Below are 12,342 nucleotides of genomic sequence, written 5' to 3'. Positions count from 1 at the left end.
AGAAGAGTCTGGGTGACAGGAGGTTCCTGACAAGAATGGGGATTGATGAGAACTGAAAGGAAAGACGGGCTTCCTGCTGACAGACTGTTCAAAAAGGAAAAGCACATTATTCATTCATTCAACAAACACAGAGCATGACCATGTGCTGGGCAGGCTCTGGACTAGGACTTGGGGATACCGTAGTGGAGAAAATAGCTCCTGTCCTCATGAAGCTTAAGGTCCCCCAGAGAACACGAGATAGTAACACCCCACCACATGCTCAGTGTCAAGTCCCGTGCTAAGTACTTGACTTGGAAGATCCCACCTATCCTCCTCATCACTTTAAGACGTAGGTACTATTAACATCCCCATTTCATAGAAGAACAGACAGGCAGAGCGAGGTTAAGCAACTTGCCCAGCTAGAAAGCAGCAGAGCCAGGAACAAACCCAAGAAATCTAGTGCTACCGCCCACTTTCTCAACCTCTGCACGAGACTGGGGCTTAGAGCTGGAGTTTACAAGGAGATGCAAGTGGAGGCTGAGGGAAGCGTTGGCCTCCTTGTGAAAGTGCAAGCCCCTCTCACAGTTATTTATCAGGAGGTATTTCATTTCAAAAACAATTTGGATACTTAAAATTATCTCTTGTTCTCTCCTCATTAAAAGCTTCTCTTCTTTCTGCCCTCCCCCCCCCCCCCCCCCGCAAATAAAATAAAATAAAAGCAGCTCCTTCTAAGTCCTGTGGAGCCAAATCCAGGGCCCAGTTCTGGTGCAGCCCTCACGGAGACCTTTACACAGCTTCCTCCATCTATCACACCCCTGAATGGCTCCATATTAATCCCCCAGCACGAATGGTTTCCATCACTCCTTCTGCCTACTAATAATTCAGTTTGTACTGGGAAAAAAAAAATCTATAATTCCAAGGACGTTAATAATTAACTTCCATACCACAAAACTTGTAATATCGGTTTGCTGAAATAAAGTCACCAGTAAGTATTTAATTCTTCTTTAAAGGGTGTCTTCTATTATTATTATTTTAGAGTACAATTTAGTCATCAAAGGTTTACTCATCCTCATGTTTATAAATTATATAGGGCAGGAACTTAACTCTTCTGGACCTACCTGTTCTGAAGAGAGGGAGGGTCATAACCCTGTTGTCACACCAGGCACTTGCCTTGAAAGGAGATGATTTGTGAACTCGAAGTTCCTTACCTCTTTTAGAAATCTGAGGTGAACAGAGAGATTTCCCTTTATGATGCAATCAGAGGACTCACCAGATAGTTGCCTGCCACAAAGGACTGGCTTTCTTCCTCCAAAAGACCTATTGGGAAATTCAAGTTTGTCTTTTTGAGTTACAGAATCTTGTCTTGATTATATGACATAATAATAGTGGCTTTCCAATTCATCTGTGTAATATTGTGTGTGTGTGTTTTTTCATTGCGGTGGTTACTTTTGTTAAAGGGCAAGAGCTACTGCCTTACTTCAAAAAATTAAAACAAAGCAGAGAAAAGCCGTAGGAACTGGCTACTTAAGTTGGAAACTCCAAGTCCTGACTTACATGTCTACATCCTGAGGGTGATGGCTGCCAATCAAGGGCTCATCCAAGTTCATTGGGGTTTAGGAGCCTTGGCCTTCATGGAAAAGTGGATAACTTTTCCACACAACCCTTAGGTCCGAGCACCCCAAGAAATGTTTTGTCTTCACAAAGCGGGGGGGCGGGGGGGGGGGGAGGTAACAGGTGTTTCCTGAGTCCTCCTTTTGAAAGGGACAGTATCTTCAGAGTTAAAGTAACTGGCCTGATCCTATGGGGTGGGGTTGAACCCCTCTAGGCCATGGGAGGGAGGGGCAGGATTTTCTGGTCAAAGCAAGGCCCGCCCCTCTCGCCACCGTCAGGCCTTCACAGCCCTTAACCAAAGCCCAGTTAGGAGATGGAAGTCATCTTCCAGGGAGTCCGATTCTCCGGACCTAGGACCTAGCGGGGGCCGAAAGGGCCCAGTGAATTCGGGGGGGAGAGACGCATTCCAAGCATGCTCCTGAGGTCGGTAAGGAGTGGGGAAACCAGGGATAACACATACTCTGAGGAAGCCTCATAGGGACCATCGTCTCAGGACTCAAACAGGTGACAACGACTGAAAGCAGTAGGCAGCTAGAGCTCAGTGGAGCTGAGTGCCCACCCTGCCCAGGGACGGGGCTTCGACGCTTTTCCAAGGCCCCCTCTTCCCTTTTGTTTCCTGGGCCTACACCGGGCGGCCTGAGCGGCTGCGTTTCCCACTGAGGGATGTCGGTGGCAAGAAAGGGCGGGCGGAGCCCCGCGGCGCGCCTGAATCCAAGCTAACCACCTCGCAGGCGGACGTTCAGCAAGCGATACCGAACACCACACTCACGTTTATTAAAAAAAAAAAAAAAAAAGGCACTCTTTGCTGACAAGATGAGGGCGAAAACATTTCCCGGCTGGAAAACTACTGATCACACACGAAGGGGAGACTCGGGGTGGGGAGGCAGAGTTGTAAGACTGAAATAACGATCGCCGTTTCCTCTTCCCGGTGGAGAGGCGGCAGCCGCCAGCGCGGTGTGCCCTTTTGGAGACTGGGGTCCCCCCGCTGCGCTCCACTTCCTGGCCAAGTCCCTCGCAGGGAGGTGGACCGCTCGGAGCCTGAGCCAGGCGAGCGAGTCGCCGTTTGACCTTCATCTCGCCGTTTCACCTCTTTGTGACTCAGTTTTCTCACCATAAAGTGGAAAGGAGAGTGCGTGGCTTGTAAAGTGCTTTGAGAGTCCCTGGTTGAAAGGTGTCTCACTCACAGCCCCTCTGTCCGTCCCCACGCCAGAGCAAATCATGAGCCTTTTTCGCTCCTTTAAATGTCAAAACCTTTACTCCTTTCCCCATTCCGGTCTCTTCACGCCCTTCCCAGGAGAGGAACACCCCCCTCCACCACCACCACCACCACCATCACCACCACCACCACCACCACCACCACCACTACTACCACCACTACCACCGCCCCGGTTCTCTCAGGCCCCCAGTCTTCGTTGCACAGTGCTGGGCACCCGCCTCCTCTCGACACCCCCCAGCCCCCACCCGGCAGAAGAGCCCACGAAGAGCCGTGCGAGGCCAGGCCAAGCTCCCGCACCGGCGCTCGGGGCCGGAGCCCGGCTCCCGCGTGCGTACTGGAGGGACGGAGGGCTGGATGAGTCACGCGGATAAATCGCGCTTTTAGGGCGCAGACAGCGGCAAGTGCGTAACACACCCCCTCTCGGCCCCCCACCAGCCTTCTCAGCCGCAGGATTCGAACCCAGGGACTGCCCTGGCCTCGCGGCGGCCAGACCGGAGACCGGACCGGCGCCCGGTACCCGGAGCCCCACGCCGGGCCCGCCGCCGGCGTCAGCGTGGCTCCCGCCCGCCAGCTGCCCGGCTGGCGTCACGGCCTGGCTGAGCCCCGCCCGCGCCCCTCCCTCCCCCCCGCCCGCGCCCCTCCCTCCCCCCCGCCCCCACGTGCGCCGAGTTTGTTTATTTAGCTGCCATGGCAACGCGCGGGGGGCCGCAGGAGGGAGGGGAAAAGAATGGGAGGGGCGGAGCCTGGAGGCGCGCTGCCGCTCACTGCCAGTAGGAGGCGGGGGGAAGGGCGGGAGAGCCAAAGTTATAAGTAAGGAGTGCGCGGCGGCTGCCGGCAGTTCTCCTGCCCGACAGAACGAGCGCCGCTGCGGGCGCGCGGGGAGCAGAGGCGGTGGCGGGCGGCGGCGGCACCGGGAGCCGCCAAGTGCCCCTCCCCGCCCCTCCGGCCCCCCACCCACCCACCCGCCTGCGGCCAGCGCCCATGGCCGCGCGCGCCTCGCGCAGCCCCCCGGACTCCGCGCCCTGTGCCGCCGCCCAGTCCGCAGATCCGCGCCACCGCGGCCAGTCTCACCTGGCGGCGCCGCCCGCCCGCCACCCCGGCCACAGCCCCAGCTCTCCCGGCGACAGCCGCGGCGACAGCGATAGCGGTGGGGGACTCTGCTGAGTCGAAGACAGCAGCCCGGCCACCGGACCTACTTACTCGCCTTGCTGATTTTCCATTTTTATAAGAGTTTACGACTTTTTAAGAACTTTTGTATACAAAGGAACTTTTAAAAAAAAACAGGCATCTACCATTTATATTTAATCCAAAGAAGAAGGATCTCGGGCAACTTGGGGTTTTGGTTTTGACTTCGTTTCTAAGTCTTTTTTTTCCCTCTTCGTTGACTTTGGGGTTCGGGTATCCCCACTGCTTCGGCCTCCCGAGGACCTTCTGGGCCCCCACATTAATGAGGTAGGTGCAGCGCGGGGCGAAGGGAGGGGTGCGGGTCGGGGTGGGACACGCCGGAGTGGTGGATCGAGAGTGGGCCCCTGACTTTTGCCTCCGTGTGCGCCCCACCCGGCCCACAGGCAGCCACCTGGCGAGTCTGACATGGCTGTCAGCGACGCACTGCTCCCGTCCTTCTCCACGTTCGCGTCCGGCCCGGCGGGAAGGGAGAAGACACTGCGTCCAGCAGGTGCCCCGAATAACGTGAGTGTTGCCCTTGGCCATGGGGGTAAGCCGGGGCTGGGGGGGGAGGGGGGCCTATGGGTAGGGGGGGGACGGGCGGAGCCCTGGGTCACCGAGGACCACCCCGGGTCAGGGGAGGCGGTGGACACTGCTCAGGCTCCGCAGCCTTCCCGGGACGGCTTCCGCGCCCTTGGCTCAGGCGTACGTGCGTGTGGTCTGGACGCGGCGGAGCCGCCGGAGGCGCACACCGGGTCCGCACACGTCCTCTGGGGTGCAGGCGGCAGGGCAGGCGCGCGGCCACCGGGCGGGAGGTAGTTGTGTCCACAGACACTGGCTGGGCCTGAGCGCTCGGCGCGTAGGCGTCCCCGTGGCTAGGACACACCGGGAGAGCCTCGGTGTCCCAATTTCTGGGACGGCGGGAGCGTCCCAGGGATCTGGCGGGGGAGGGACTCGGGCTGGCGAGCTGAGGCGCTTGCTCACACGCAATCGGGCAGACACAACCTAATACCCTCCGTATGGACGCACCGCCTCTCCTCGGACCCGGGTGTGGGTCGAGATTGCAGCCCTGGCACTGGAGCTCCCGGGCGCTGCCTGCCTGCCTGCCTGCTAGTTCCCCATGCCTGGGCGACGTAGGCGCGCTGGGTCTGCCAGTATGTCGGGTGGCATCTGGAGACCACCACTGACGGTCCCTCTCCCGCCCTGTCCCCGCAGCGCTGGCGGGAGGAGCTCTCCCACATGAAGCGACTTCCTCCTCTACTTCCCGGCCGCCCGTACGACCTGGCAGCGGCGACCGTGGCCACCGACCTGGAGAGCGGCGGAGTCGGGTCGGCTTGCAGCGGCAGCAACCCGGCGCTCCTTCCCCGGAGAGAGACGGAGGAGTTCAACGATCTCCTGGACCTGGACTTTATCCTCTCCAACTCGCTGTCCCATCAGGAGTCCGTGGCTGCCACCGTGTCCTCGTCTGCATCGGCCTCCTCGTCGTCCTCCCCGTCGAGCAGCGGCCCTGCCAGCGCGCCCTCCACCTGCAGCTTCAGCTACCCGATCCGGCCCGAGGGGGGCCCGGGCGTGGCACCCGGCAGCACCAGCGGCGGTCTCCTCTACGGCCGCGAGTCTGCGCCCCCTCCCACGGCTCCTTTCAACCTGGCGGACATCAACGACGTGAGCCCCTCGGGCGGCTTCGTGGCCGAACTCCTTCGGCCCGAGTTGGACCCAGTGTACATTCCGCCGCAACAGCAACAGCCGCCAGGTGGCGGGCTGATGGGCAAGTTTGTGTTGAAGGCGTCACTGAGTGCCCCTGGCAGTGAGTACGGCAGCCCGTCGGTCATCAGTGTTAGCAAAGGCAGCCCGAACGGCAGCCACCCGGTGGTGGTGGCGCCCTACAGCGGCGGGCCGCCACGCATGTGCCCCAAGATTAAGCAGGAGGCGGTCTCTTCGTGCACGATCGGCCGGCCCCTGGAGGCCCACTTGGGCACCGGACCTCCTCTCAGCAACGGCCACCGGCCGACGGCGCACGACTTCCCCCTGGGGCGGCAGCTCCCCAACAGGACTACCCCGACCCTGGGAGCCGAGGAACTGCTGAGCAGCAGGGACTGTCATCCTGCCCTGCCGCTGCCCCCGGGCTTCCACCCCCACGCGGGGCCCAACTACCCACCCTTCCTGCCAGACCAGATGCAGCCGCAGGTCCCACCACTCCATTACCAAGGTCAGTCCTGGGGATTCCTTGTTCGGGCTGGGGAGCACAGCGTGTGCCAGGGCCCACGGGATGAGCCTGACCACCCCCCTTCTTCACCCCTAGAGCTCATGCCACCCGGGTCCTGCATGCCAGAGGAGCCCAAACCTAAGAGGGGGAGAAGGTCGTGGCCCCGGAAAAGGACAGCCACTCACACTTGTGATTATGCGGGTTGCGGCAAAACCTACACGAAGAGTTCTCATCTCAAAGCACACCTGCGAACCCACACAGGTAGGGGAACAGACGTGGTGGGAGGGAGGGGGGGTGTCCAGCCCCACCCGACAACTATGGTCTCCCTTGGGATGTGGGGTACAGTCTATCGCCTCCATCTCCTGGATCCCGGGAGAGCAGCAAACGGGCGTCTACTTTTTTGCCCAGGAGCCTTTTGCTTGATGGATGGTATCAGTGCTTGAATGTGCAGTTTTGTCAGGCCTTTGAAAGGCAGGGAGATTCCAGACTGAACATGGGCCTCTCCTAGCAAAGCATTGCCCTTGTAATCAAGAAATTATACTTTGTAGTGGATGGGATTTTTTAATCCTTTTTTTTTCTTTTTTTACTTTCTAGACAATTTTCATTAGCTGTTCCTTTCCTAGATTCACCCTATTTTTAGTTCTAGTCTTAATAATTAGGTTTTATTTACATTTCAAGATTGTTATGGTTCCAATCGCTGGCATCCTGGTTTAGGATGAACTTCCATGTCAGCGTAAGTAGGTACACAAGGTCGTGTAGTTGTACTATTCAGGAAAATAACAGAAATGTGGGTACAGAAAAAGTAGCCTCCTGTGGCTTTTTAGACCCAGTTTAGTGGGATAGGCTATTATAATTTGGCTTGGGCTAGGAGAGACACACTAGCAGACATAATTTCCAAATTCATTTCTACTACTGTGATATCTTGACTCCAAAAGAATGAAAATGGTAGCCCTCTAGAAGTGTAGGCTTAGGTGGATTTGTGTGTTTTCACTGCTCAACTAGTTAATGCCTCCTTAAATTAAAAAAAAAAAAGGCAAAAAATATACATAACACATTCTTATAATCTGAACGTTAATATGGTGTTAAGTGGTATAAAGACATTCCTGGGTCCTTTCAGAGTGGGGTACTTGGAGAGTTGGTTTTAATATTTGGGCTCCAGTTTTTCAAATGGCCAATTCTTCATCGTCGTTGTTTTTATTGCATCTCTGTTTTTATTATTGAAATCAAATTCAATCTGCTTTCTGTTTCAGTGGACTTATCCTGGATTGCTATGTCTTCTTGGATAATTGACCCCCTTATCATTATGCAACACCCCTCTTTATCCTTGATAATTACCCTTGTTCTGCAGTCTGCTTTCTCTGAAATTACTATAGCTACTCCAGCTTTCTTTTAACTAGTGTTAGCATGGTATATGTTTCTTCAACCCTTTCGTTTTTTGTTTTTTTGTTTGTTTGTTTTTTGTTTTTAGAAATCTCATTTGTTTAATTAAATGTATTGGGGTGACATTGGTTAATACAATTACATAGGTTTCAGGTGTACCCATCATCTGTCAGTTTTTCATCCTTTAGCAATGGCGTTAACGCCTTTATTTGCCTGTTACAGGTGAGAAACCTTACCACTGTGACTGGGAAGGCTGCGGGTGGAAGTTTGCCCGCTCAGATGAACTGACCAGGCACTACCGAAAACACACCGGGCACCGCCCCTTCCAGTGCCAGAAGTGCGACCGGGCATTCTCTAGGTCGGACCACCTCGCCTTACACATGAAGAGGCACTTTTAAATCCCCAGACAGTGGATGTGACCCACACTGCCAGAAGAGAATTCAGTATTTTTTTTTTCCCTTTACACGGTCTTCCCGATGAGGGGAGGAGCCCAGCTGGAAAGCACTACAATCATGGTCAAGTTCCCAGCAAGTCAACTTGTGAATGGATAATCAGGAGACGGGAGGAAGCCCAAAGACAAATCAATGAACAGATGGGGTGTGTGACTGGATCTTCTATCATTCCAATTCTAAACCCGACTTGAATATTCCTGGACTTACAAAACGCCAAGGGGGTGACTGGAAGCTGTGGATATCAGGGTATAAATTAGATCCGTGAGTTGGGAGGGGGGTGGGGGAGGGAAGACCAGTATTCCCTTGAATTGTGTTTCGATGCAATATACATATAAAGATCACCTTGTATTCTCTTTGCCTTCTAAAAGCCATTATTATGATATTAGAAGAAGAGGAAGAAATTCAGGTACAGAAAATGTGTTTTAATAGCCTAAACGATGGTGCTTGGTGAGTCTTGGTTCTAAAGGTACCAAATGAGGAAGCCAAAGTTCTCAAACTGCTGCATACTTTGACAAGGAAAATCTATTTTTGTCTTCCGATCTACATGTATGACCTAAGTCAGGTAAATACACCTGGTTTACTTTAACATTTTTATGCAGACAGTCTGTTATGCACTGTGGTTTCAGATGTGCAATAATTTGTACAATGGTTTATTCCCAAGTATGCCTTAAGCAGAACAAATGTGTTTTTCTATATAGTTCCTTGCCTTAATAAATATGTAATATAAATTTAAGCAAACTTCTATTTTGTATATTTGTAAACTACAAAGTAAAATGAACATTTTGTGGAGTTTGTATTTTGCATACTCAAGGTGAGAATTAAGTTTTAAATAAACCTATAATATTTTATCTGAACATTGCTTTTTGTTTTGTTTTCCTCCCTGAAAAGGTAAGTAACAGAAATGTCAGTTTAAACACAGTGGGTAGGACATGAGAAAAGCACACTAAAAAGCCAAATTTTGTCTCAACAACAGATTTAAAAGAAGACTTTAAAAGACTACTTCGTTTGGCAATAAATGCAATTCATGTGGTAGGGCTGAAAGCGCTGAGTTAATGGAGCTCACAAAATTAAATTTACCTGTTTTAGGTTGCTTTTTCCAATGTACGTAAAAGTACATGGAAGCAGTTTCCTTACCTGAGTATGAATTTCCCGGGAGAAAGAGCCCAATCAATCATTCTTCAATTTGCTCAGTTTAATATGAAAGTATTCATAATATAAACACACATTCCAGGTTCACATTTTAAGAGATCCTTATGGTTTTTCTTTAAAATGAAATGAAAATATGAAAATCTGTCTCTTAGAGGCCTGGCCTTGCATTCAGAACAATTTGTAACAAAAGAAACGTCCCACAGCAGAGAACCCTAAGAACATAGTTCCACAGTGCCCTCCTGAGGATTAAAGGCCTCATTTATGCTTGGTGTGTGTTACAGATATTCTAGTTATATCCCTAAAGAGGTCAGCATCAAAGTTTCTAGGGGATTGTTTTAAAACGCCATCAGTCCTCTGAAGATGGCTAGCCCTTTTATTTGAACAGACAGAAACCAGAGAATTACAAATTTTTCAAAATCACAAAACTAAGTGTAAAGTAAAAGTAAATTTTTAAGAAAAGTTTTTATAAGCTTATTTCTGAAATGATTAAAGCTTAAAACTGCTCTGAGACTGTTTTGAGGTGGGTCCCTATGAGTTTGAAGTTCATTTGTGGCAGTCACAAAAAAGGAAAAAGCATTTGTGACACTTGTTGACACTATTTGTAAGGGTGATGTGGGTGACTGATTCACGTCAAGTGGATGGAAGCTGACTGCCATTTTCTTTCGACTGCTTACTCACCATCCACGATATCCAGTGTGCGCACTGTGGGTGCATTTTACAAAGGGAATCAAAAATAGCAATTCATAAGAGGCTCATGGTGGACCAACACAAAGTATTTCTCTTGGCTTTTTAAGAGTCCGGCATAACAGGAACATGGCATGTGTCTTAGCTTAAAAGAAAACAGGTGCACCAACAGGATGGAATTTTATGTGGCCAAGAACATATTCAAGGCATACTTAATGACATGGAAAAATGCTCATGGTATGTTAAGTGGAAAAAGCAGGATATAAGACTATAAACAGTATGATTCCAATTGGATAAGTTTAAATGCATGTGCCTTGAAGGAGAGAGAAATAATAGAAAAGAGTTGCTCTAGCTGGTTTGACTCAGTGGCTAGAGCGTCAGCCTGCAGATTGAAGGGTCCCAGGTTCGATACTGGTCCAGGGCTCACAATGTGGGTCATACAGGAGGTGGCCAATCAATGATTCTCATCATTGATGTTTCTATATATATCTCTCTCTCTTCTGCTCTAAAACCAGTAAACATATCCTTGGGTGAGGATTAAATTTAAAAATATAAATCGATACATAGGTACTAGTTTTCTCAGTTTAAACTTTCTGTAGTTTTTAAATATCCTAAAATAAGTATCTATTTTAAATGGAGAAACTTTTCTAAAGAATGCAGGTCCAAGTATTCAGGCTTTAATTTTAAAAGCAATTCAAGCTATTTCAACAAGAAGCCTGCATTCGAACACGCTTTTCTTCCTATCACATTGTGATTGTAGCTCTTGAAATCGGCCTTTCTCTTAGACAAAGCCTCTGGCACATGGTAGATGGCTGAAAAGTGTTTATTGGATGATTGTTACCATCTTCATATTTGCTAAGTGCCTCTTATCTCAACTAGAAGAAACATTCATAAAATATCAAATAGAAACATAATGCAGATCATGAGATTTCCCACCTTAAATCAAACGTGCCATTAATTTCGGTGCCTTCATTTGGTTTTGTTTCGTTTATTAGATCTAAATGGAATTGATGCTTTATTAGTGATTTTGCTAGCATCAATTTAATTTCAGCCAAACATTATCACCTGTCAAATTAATGTTGTCAATTGTAATTTTACTGGTTTTATCATTATATTTATATTTCTTGTAGTCTTATAGTTAAATAAAATTCATGAGCATAAGAAAATATGAAGACATTTTAAACGTATTCAAATTTTTCTGATATCATAGGGAGATAGCACTTGCATTGACTTTAACCTGAAAAGGAGCTTAAATATTTAAAATGAAGGAAGAGGAGCTGCAGCCAGGTAGCTCAGCTGGTTAGAGCATCATTCCGATGCACCAAGGTTGCCATTTTGATTCCAGGTCAAGGCACATACAAGAATCAACTAATGAATGCACAAATAAATGGAACAACAAACCAACGTGTCTCTCTCTCTCTCTCTCTCTCTCTCTCTCTCTCTCTCTCTCTCTCTCTCCCCCCACCTCATTCTGTAAAATCAATAATTTTTAAAATTTTTAAATAAATAAAAATAAAATAAGTGAGGAAGATTTTTCAAAAATGTAATATGGCAAAACGATTCGACATGCACAGATAGCTACAACTATTTAGTGTCTTGTCAGTCCTGAGCTCCTGGGTATACTGTCATTAAGTGCATTACAGAGCCGCTCATACTGTATACTAAAGAGTACCTAATATTTTCGACGCCCACTTATCACATTTTCCTTATACGATTTAATTTCATATGTCCTCCATTTTAACTTGTGCGCACAAAGAAAATAGTGTTTCCTACGCATCAACACATTTTCAGTCTCTCTCTTTTCCAGCAAAATATTCTTTCTACCTGAAAAAGTGCTTGACTCTTACATCCCTGTTATGGTTGGGTAAACCAGGGACTGTCACCATTTCAAGTTGGGGAATCATTCCTTTCAAAAACTGTTTCACGTTACAAGATCTGTATATTAAATAACCACTGTCACCCCAATAAATGTAATAAAAATTGTTCCAATTTTCAGAAACATGCAATGTTATTTCACATTTGGAGAGTAACAATTTTTACATATAATGTCTTTACATATTATAAAGCCCGGGTGAGGGAGTCCTTATGCTATGAAAGCAAGTCCCCAGGGAAAATATTAAAACAGGCAGTGATGTTACCTGTTGTGCTTGGAGATATGGGAGTATCTACATTTAGCAGCCCACATCAGCCACCTGTTCTATTATATGTCTGGCTTCTGACGCTTCATTTCAGCACAACACTGCACATCCATAAGTGAATTTACAGTCTATATTCTCTCTCTTTCTATTCCCTCCCCCTTCTCTCTCTCTCATATACCCATCGTCATCCAGTCCTACACAAACCTGTTTTTAAATTTTATGTATTATTTTACCATCTTATTTATTATGTATTTTATTTTATGTAGTTATTTTTATTTCCTCATGATTTTTAGCACCTTCTAGACTAGAGGCTCTTGTGGAGTGACATGCTTTTCTAGTCTAACTCAATCTATGTCCACTTCCTAA

At 49.0% G+C, this 12,342-nt stretch overlaps 1 protein-coding gene across 2 annotated transcripts; it reads left to right on the top strand.

Moving 5' to 3' along the window:
* Positions 1 to 3,642: 3,642 nt before the first annotated feature.
* KLF4 (KLF transcription factor 4) lies at positions 3,643 to 8,857 on the top strand. Of its 2 annotated transcripts, XM_080669330.1 has the most exons (5): positions 3,643 to 4,258; positions 4,375 to 4,495; positions 5,186 to 6,176; positions 6,270 to 6,434; positions 7,776 to 8,857. In XM_080669330.1, exons 1-5 carry the CDS (start codon positions 4,254 to 4,256, stop codon positions 7,949 to 7,951), a joined length of 1,458 nt encoding a protein of 485 aa, XP_080525456.1. In that variant the 5' UTR covers positions 3,643 to 4,253; the 3' UTR covers positions 7,952 to 8,857. The 2 variants fall into 2 exon arrangements, with proteins under 2 accessions (XP_080525456.1, XP_080525457.1); XM_080669331.1 differs by having other exon boundaries at positions 4,080 to 4,258; positions 5,186 to 6,434.
* The last annotated feature ends 3,485 nt before the right edge of the window (positions 8,858 to 12,342 follow it).

The sequence above is a fragment of the Plecotus auritus genome (genome assembly GCF_963455305.1).
Source record: "Plecotus auritus genome assembly, chromosome: 5".
Taxonomy (NCBI): domain Eukaryota; kingdom Metazoa; phylum Chordata; class Mammalia; order Chiroptera; family Vespertilionidae; genus Plecotus; species Plecotus auritus.
The sequence above is the reverse complement of the archived record's forward strand: the minus strand, read 5'-3'. Positions and strand labels throughout refer to the sequence as shown.